The sequence below is a fragment of the Morone saxatilis genome, unplaced genomic scaffold (genome assembly GCF_004916995.1).
Source record: "Morone saxatilis isolate NCDOM2014 unplaced genomic scaffold, NCSU_SB_2.0 Contig1, whole genome shotgun sequence".
Lineage (NCBI taxonomy): Eukaryota > Metazoa > Chordata > Actinopteri > Moronidae > Morone > Morone saxatilis.
This window is the reverse complement of record NW_023339651.1, coordinates 4,087,202-4,095,943: the sequence shown is the minus strand read 5'-3', so window position 1 is coordinate 4,095,943 and position 8,742 is coordinate 4,087,202. Positions and strand designations below refer to the sequence as shown.

The 8,742-nt window shown below is 37.3% G+C and overlaps 1 protein-coding gene across 1 annotated transcript in view; it reads right to left on the bottom strand.

Moving 5' to 3' along the window:
* Positions 1-8,626, bottom strand: part of gucy2g (guanylate cyclase 2g) — a 12,049-nt gene extending 3,423 nt beyond the window's left edge. Inside the window, exons 1-14 of the mRNA XM_035669141.1 lie at positions 8,288-8,626; positions 5,998-6,346; positions 5,797-5,906; positions 5,101-5,283; positions 4,853-4,997; positions 3,978-4,113; positions 3,771-3,874; positions 3,435-3,601; positions 3,181-3,321; positions 2,326-2,406; positions 1,894-1,998; positions 1,278-1,349; positions 654-822; positions 399-554 (exon numbers count right to left, since the gene is read on the bottom strand). Of these exons, the coding sequence (XP_035525034.1) occupies positions 399-554; positions 654-822; positions 1,278-1,349; positions 1,894-1,998; positions 2,326-2,406; positions 3,181-3,321; positions 3,435-3,601; positions 3,771-3,874; positions 3,978-4,113; positions 4,853-4,997; positions 5,101-5,283; positions 5,797-5,906; positions 5,998-6,346; positions 8,288-8,626 (2,257 nt within the window). The remainder of the gene's footprint in view (positions 1-398; positions 555-653; positions 823-1,277; positions 1,350-1,893; positions 1,999-2,325; positions 2,407-3,180; positions 3,322-3,434; positions 3,602-3,770; positions 3,875-3,977; positions 4,114-4,852; positions 4,998-5,100; positions 5,284-5,796; positions 5,907-5,997; positions 6,347-8,287) is intronic.
* Between the last annotated feature and the right edge of the window lie 116 nt (positions 8,627-8,742).

Below are 8,742 nucleotides of genomic sequence, written 5' to 3'. Positions count from 1 at the left end.
TATATATATATATATTGGGGGCTTTTATTGCTTTTAATCGATAGTGACAGCTGAAGAGTGACAGGAAAGGTGGAAGAGAGAGAGGGGATGACACGTAGCAAAGGGCCACAGGTCAGATTTAAACCCTGGGCCACAGCAGCAAGGACTCAGTCTTGGTACATGGGGCATTAGAGGTGAGAATGTGTTGATATTCTTTTATTTAGTTTAGCTTTGTTTTGTCTAGTGTGCCCTGTATTTGCTTCGAGTAGTTTTAAAATATGACAGTTAGGTAAAATGGAGACTACCAGAATGTAAATGTGATATTTTTTGCCTTTCTGCTTCAGTATTTCCAACCTCTGCCAGCTGGTAAATGAATTAGTGGCAAAAGAAAATGAATGCTTTCTTTGTATCGTGCTAACCTTTGGGCTCCAGGTTGATGTCTTGATATGGGAAAACCTTAGAGTTGTACATGAGTTCCCACATTATGATGGCAAAGCTGTAGATGTCACCTTTGGGTGTTCCATTCACCGGGAGGCCGACTTGTCTCAGAAGCTCGGGGGCTGTCCAGTACATGTCTACAACACGAAGGAACGGTTTAAATCACTTTAATCATTATATGCAAATATGCAATGTTTAATATGACATTATTAAATACTTCAATTTCACCCACTGACCCTCATAATTTGGGTTGTCCTGTGGGATGATCTTGTTTTTGTTCCCATATTTAAACTCCCACAGTCCAAAGCCAGACAGTTTGATCTGGAGTCGACTATCCACCAGACATGTGCTGGGCTTCAGGTTCCCATGAAATCTCAGGTTACTTTTATGAATGAACTCCATTCCCTAAAACACAAATTAACAGGTTGAAATCATGAATTGGCCATTGCCAAGTAAAAGAAAAAAACAACCTCAACTATAATATAAGTTTGTGTCTGTTTTAGGTCTCTAAAACCAATTTTCAAAGTTTTACACAGGGTCAACATAAAGCTTTATTCTCTGAATTAAAGGTACATTCAGGGCCACATTGTAGCTACCATTGACGTCTCTGAGGTCTTTTTTTGAGAGGAGTTTATATCTATTGATTTGACTAATTTGAAGATATTAAAATATGACTACATTTTCACCAACGAAAAATTTACTAGAAATGTATTCCTGGCAGAGTGAGGATTGGCTCTGTATTTTTTATTTATGAGTATTTACTCATTATTTCAAAACACTCCTGGCAATGGCCTTGGGAACTTTCCCTCCAGTAAATCACTGCAATAACTAGAACATGATGCATAAATGAACTGACTCACATTGACAATGTCATAAGCAAAGGAGAGCTTAAACATCCCGTCCAGCTCGACATCTGAAGCCTTCAGAAGATCCTGCAGGAGGGAAGAAAGAGAGCAAAGAGTGAATATTTTGAAGTTCAATATCTAATTTTTTGACCCAGTTTGGGTCAATGCAGCACCGATGCGACACTGGCTTAACTTAATTTAATTGGGAACTAATGGGTTGTTTTGACCCATGTTTTTGTTATTTTCTATGTTACTGTTGTTGTTTTTTTGACCCAGTGTTTTACCTGTAAGGATATAATACGCATTAACAATAAGGGTAACAAATAGTGACATGTAAGTTTAAAAAAGAGCTGGAGTATATTAGAACTGGTTCAAACTATTTTAGTTTAGTTAAAATAACCCAACAGTAATATACCAATAACCCAATCCCTTGTTTTAGGTGGTTTTCTATCCCATGGGTGAAGTTAACCTTGTATTACCTCGATGCTATATTCGCCCAAATTGGGTAGAGTGGGGTGAAGTAACAATATATATCTACAGCGCAAACAAGCATTAGATTGCAGTTTTACAGGGATGCTTTACAGTATGAAGTTAAAGTGTGTGTATATACAGTACAGGCTGAGACACTGACCTTCAGACTGCCTTTCCTGCAGTACTGGATCACCAAACAGACATTCGGTGGCTCGATGCAAACACCAAAGAACTGCACCAAGTTCTCATGTTTCATCTCTCTCATCTGTCTTAGAGAGTTTAAGATGGTTAGGCACACAATAAAATACGTTCAAAAATAAATTATTAACAAATATGTCTTAAATAATAATATCTTTGTTACAAGGGTAGAATAAGATTTGCACCATTATTTTATTATTTTATATATAAGATTATTCTTATATGACGTCATGTTAACATTATATATGACTTTGTTTTTAGTTAGATATACCAGCAGGTTTTTTATTACTTCCATTATATTCCATTCCATTTGTATTAGAATATATACAAAAAGCAGATAACCAAAAGAAATTTGAAAAAGAAAGTTGGTCTAGAACAACATGAGGTACTTTACCACATTGAACTCTGCAATTATTGAAGGTTTCTGGTAATTACTGCTAACATTCTTGATGTACTTGATGGCAACTTGATTTCCCTGTATGGAATAAAAAAAAAAACCATTACAGAAAACCACATATTCTGGCACATAGAAACAAACTCTCAGAAACAAATAAAAAAGTAAATTCCATAAGCAATAAAACACATACTTGCTCAGTTCAGTTCAAGTCAGGTTTTTGTTTTACTGACCTTAGTCTGTTACGACCATTAGCTTGGTGGTCTAATGTTAGTTAATATTAGCAAACTGGCTAGAATTTGCTGTAGGTTTGACAATAATGACTCAGTTTGCTGACTTCATTAGACCTTTTCCACTATAGGAACTTAACGACACGTTACCTGAACCTCCTGTTAGGGCTTGGTTCTAGGTTCTACCTTGTTTTTGCACTTAGATTTACAAACCAAAACGTTTCACGAATGGGCTACATCATTAAAAAGGCGACGGCAGCACCGACATCATAGGTCTTCTGCACTTCTTTGGTGTGCGAGTACGTAGAGGGTGACTTTAAAACGTCAGTATCACAGAAAAAAAAATACAGATGTTGGTTGCACGGCTTGGAATTTTTAACAAACTCCCCAACACTCAACAAACAATAAGCAGTTGATACAGACAAAGCAGAGGACCTGAACTTAGATTTAGCACCCTCTCCTGTACAATTTAGCTTCAGGATCTTGCCACTAAAGTTACAGGATATTAAGTTCCTATAGGGAAAAGGCCTTTAAGACTCTACTTTTACTATTAATCTGTAATTGCCACTTGTGGCCACTAGGAAAGTTACACACACTCACTTTAATCTCTGAATAAAACTAGTACCTGGTAGAGACCTATGGTGGTATAGATGTGTTCTTTTCCTGCCTTGTCTCTCAGGCCATAGCTGTTGTTGGAGAAATTGGACTGAGAGCCGCCGCTCCCACTCTGACTAGCTGTGGTGGTTAGAGATAAACCCTGAGTTCCCTGGAGGAGACACAAGCACACCAAATAAGCCTGTAAACACAAAACCAGGCAAGCAAACACACACATACTGTACATATACAGACACTCAACAGCGCGTGTGTTAGTGCTCATACTGAGGACTCCCTGATGATGGTGATGTCGCTGTAGGTGATCAGCCACCAGCAGGAGTCACCAAGTCGCGTCTGGAGTCGAAACTTCTGCAGAATGAGGACACCGATGCACAAAACTGCTAGCACACCGATGACAGGGAAGGTCACAAGTAGAGCCAGCAGTGCGATTTCTGTGTCCCATCAAGACAATAAATGATGAAGGTGGTTAGCTTAGCCTGAGCGTCAGGTTTATAAAATCATGTTTTATTAGTGGTCTAAAAAAAAAACTGAAACAATTGGTGTATTTACTGGTTGCATAAGGGCTATTTTGCAAGTCACTTTTGTCAACTGTTCCTTTACCATTAACCAGCCATTCACATTGTTCATTGTTGAAACCACATTCTGGTTTATCAGAAGGTGGTCTTCCTTTCGGCCAGACCACAGAAGCAAACATAGATGTTGGCCTGAAAAACAAAACAAAGATTAAAAAAAAACTGTGTGATTTCCCAAAATGTGTTTATCAAAAAATGCTGGATTTATTTTTTGACTATAAAAGAGCTTTATTACCGGACAGCTTTGGTGTGGCTGTCAAAATGGAGGATGGGTACAAACTTGGTGATGTCTCCTGTATGCTGCAGGTCATAAATAGAATAGTCCAGGTTTCTCTCCCCCTCTTTGTCAAAGTGGACAAGTCCAGACGCACCTGCAGTGATACAGAAAACTATTACTAATACTACTACTACTTAATACTAATACTATATTACTACTACATCAAACGGTCTCTGAAGATGATTTGCCAGTTTTTTTAAAACATAATGCCAACTGAATTATGTTTTCTGTTAGTATAATGAGTAAAATATGCAAAAATGTTGATACTAGTACTAAATAACTAAACAGATGTTGCTGTTAAAATTCTTAAATATATTTTTTCAGTGCTGAGAGCTGCAAACAGAATTCTGTCCACCTCAAGATTATTGGGGGGGATGCAAAAATCTCAGAAACCTCAAAACCTGGGGAAATAAAATCAAATTGCATGACTAGATACCACTATAAATTGACAATTTAATGCATATTTAGCTGTTTGCACAAATAATTACTTTAAAAAATAGCTTTCAGCTAACTTATTTTGAGATAAATCGAGATTTTTTTTTTTTAAATAAATACATAAACTGACTTCAGCTTTTAAACTAAGTATGTTAATGGTTGTGTTTTGTGACCAAATATGATGTAATTATGTAAAGAGAATGTCAGAGACTGTATGTGATATGATGTTTGGCTAGCAGTTGGTATGAGTGCAAAAGAAGTACCAAACCATTAGCTGCTTCTGAACAGATGTTCTGTAATTTCCTCTTAAAAAGCCTCACGAACACACAATAACTACAAATTGCATAATTGCACTGTACAGACCCCTACAATAATAACCATTAGCAGCAGCTACCAACCATAAAACCGAATGTCGTTTTTATTTTTTAATCTCCGTATCAGCTGCCGTCCATCATTAGGGTCTTTTCCATCTTTGAGGACTTCCTTCAGTCCCATCGCATAAAGAAGCACTGCATCATGCAGATAGGCAGAGTAAGGGCTGATCTAAAAAAAGAGAAGTAAAATAATTGTATCTGTAATTTTCCATTTTAGCGGAATGAATAATATATTTTTAACATGATATTCAGTTCATATAACAAGTTCTCACCTCTCTTTCAGATGTCAGGTTGCTCCGGAATGGGTGCCCTTTTAGTCTTTCAAAAACTTGCTCAAAGAAGTCATAGTACTCATAGCCTTCGTATGATTTCTGGCCAATGATAAAGACCATGTCAAAAGCTCTTATGGCGCCTTGGTTAATCCTGTTCTTCAGGGAATATTTCCACAAGTTATCCTGCTCAGAAAAAAGATGCACATGAAAAACAACTTTAGTGAAGAGGTTATAAATTTGATCATTTGATAAGAAAGACTGAAGAGGATGATGGCAACTTAAGGCTTGACATGTACTGTACAGTAAGTGAAGCTGTCTTATTATCTAAAGTAGTCAGATTTTGAAAATGTTTCCTTCATCATACTCACAATAGGGCTAAATAGCTCTACACCGCAATACAATAAAAATTCTGTTTCTTTATTTTCATGGATTAACTGGTGAGGATGTTGACTTTTTGCCTGTGACGTGAAGCTTTAGCCTCAGACTGTTACACCTTTTTAAAAATGAGTCAGCTGTAGCTCATTTCAGCTGACAAAATCAACTGTTGCAAGCTAGAAATGTAGAGCCTGTTTCTGTCAGCCTCTGAAATCAATGGACCCGATGTTTCCAAACCTTATCCAGAGTATGGATTTTTAACTCGGCTGAATATCAGTGTTGATGTGTATTAAAGGTTCTACTCACCACACTGCCACTGACCTCAAAATGCTGCACCAGGAAGAACACATAGTCACCATTCATCAGACCCTGTCGCTCGGCCTCCAGCAAAAGAGCCATAGAGTCCTCTTTGTTTGTTAGCACCACAATTACTGGAAGATAACAGAAAACAATTGGTTATATGTGGTTTTAAAGAGCTAAAAAAGTCTGAGTTTGCCACAAAGTTGCTCATACTTTCCTTACCTCTGGCGACTGTTGCGATGTACTTAATATTTCGATAAACAAGCTGAGGATTGCTGGTATCAAACTTGACAGATGCAGCCAGTTTGAATTTCTCTCTCAGCGGATTCTCGACGGTTTTCCACAAAGCGTCAACTTTGTCCCAAGTGTTTGACTCTAATCCCCCTCCAATCATCGCTACATGATTCCACCCGAAGAACTTCAAGGTCTTCACCAGGACCTCCGAGCTTCTCTTAAGAGGGGGCACAATTTTGATGTAGGAATCATAGATATCACTGTTGTCCATTTTGGAGGATTGTCCCACAAAGCCGAACATGGGGATGTTCCATGCGGATGAAATTAGACCAGTGACCTGGAAGGGGTGACCAGGTTTAGTTTAATTCCTCCGAAAAGAGAAAAATGGTGGAAGACAATTCCCCATACATGCACAGCAAATTCTAGCACTGTAGGCAGTTGTTTGTTTAAGGAATTACAAGTTTGATCCTTGCAAATTCAAGAAAATGATCAAATCTGATATATTTAGTCTTTTGAGAACAGTGATAAGATGTTCCTATCCTAAATGCTAATGCATGATTACAATGTTAACCTTAAGAGGATCAATTATTGTAGAAGCTGCTTGTTTAACAAGTTTAGCAATAAATATGAAAATATAATGCAATAACACCATAAAACTATTTCCAGCATAGAATGTTAAACATGTTTCTTACATTTTAGATGTGAATCTAACACAAGATACCTGTTGGATACACCTTCTAGCAATGACAAGCCTAAATTCCAACTTCTAAGGCAACAAACTCTATCATTATGAAATTTTTTTGATATGATCAAAAGCTCCAGAACAGCTACTAAATGGACTTTGTGGTCAACATATTGATTTTGTTTTTTTGTGTTATAGTTGACATCTAAATACACATAATACTTGTTATTGAGTAGATCAAAGGATTCATGTGCAAACAAACTCAGCAACTAGTCTGTCACAAAATAGTTTTATAGAAACAAAAACTATTATTTATTATAAAGATAATTAAATATTATCTTGAATTTCCCTCGGGATAAATAAAGTATCTGTCTATCTAAATATGACTTTGATTCTACTATTTTATTAATCAGAAAAGCTTAATAAATATCTTATGGATCATTGAAATATTGCATTTATCTTTTACACTCCTTCAGTTCTTCATGAGTTTTCAAACAGAGCTGCTATAATATCAGTGCTTTAGCCTATCCTACTGACATAATAATAGAAACACCTGTCTGTAGAACGCCATACAATTCAACAGCACCACAAACTTGTCATAGTTAAATCAATACCTCTCTGAAAGAGTTTAAGCAAAAACCGATCATTATCACCTTTAAGACGGTTATATTACGTTAGACTGCATTATAGCTAAGTGTACAAAATGAAGTCACAATTGAATGATCTGGTGAAACCACAGTATTTCTTTTGCATGATTTATGATCTAAAACAGCATGGTTTGATAACACATGTTTACCATTTAACAGTCTTAGCTAGATGTACCTAATAAACTGGCAACTAAGAACTGAGTGTACAGTGTATCAGTGTCCACCTGCACCATGGGATATTCTTGTAGGTCATTTACAGTGGTGGGAAGTAACAAAGTATGAATACTTGTTACTGTGCTTATAGCTTTTTAGTTGTGTCAGGTATCTGTACTTAACTTAGGTATTTACTTTCCTGACAACTTATATATGTATATATATTTATATATTAAAGTCGAACCCATAACTGCTGCAGCAACGACTCAAGTATATGTGGCACCAGCTCTACCGGGTGAGCTATCGGGACGCTTCGTTACTCTCTACGTTTTTACAGAAATACATTTTAAAAACAGGCTTTTTTACTTTAGTTTGAAGTAATTTCAGAGAAATAATCGATTATTATTTGTTTTTGCATCGTTGCATGCCATCTCAATATCAACATGGGCATATCATGCAGGACGCATCGAGAATATGACGTAAAAGACATAACAGACAAGAGAGGGAGACTCAACCCTGTTTGAGGTTTTAATTAGCTTTGCACAGAAACAGCCGGTAGAAATTAGTATTTTTATGCTTTGAGTACATCTCAGAGCCTGTACTATTTTCAGTATATGTACTTCTACATAAGTAAAGAATGTGTGTACTTTGTCCATCTTTGGTCATTTATGTCATTTATATATAAACTGAGAAGAGAAGAGACAGAAACCTGTGTGAAACCTTACTCTCTAAAAAATAGTTGACAAAAAACAATGCACAAAGTATCTATTTCCACGTCACGTCACATGAATCATACCTCAGCTTCTTCAGGGCACGCTGGACCAAATAGTGCAGACACATTTTCTTTCCACACCTGGTGAATGAATCCTCCCAGGGAAACTTTGGGATTACAGTCTGTATCCATGTACACAAAATCCAGACTGTAGTTCCCCAGGAAGGAGGGATTGGTGTTGACCTTCTCCACAGCTATCTGCAGGGCTGAGCCCAGCCGCAGGGCACTGAAGGGGAAGGATATATTCCAGGGAGCCTGGAAGCCAATAATCAGCTTGTGAGGTTGAGACCCATTGGTGCTGTTATTAATGACAGTGGCAACAGTAAGCACAAGTGTGAAGTGAAGCACCAATATGTGCCTCATTCCAGGAGAATATACCGCCCTCGACATCACTCTCATCCTATTAGTTGCTTCAGGTTACAGGGCTTAAATACCCAACTTCCCTGGTGATGCTGGGTAGTTGGTTAGGGAGGAGAAAA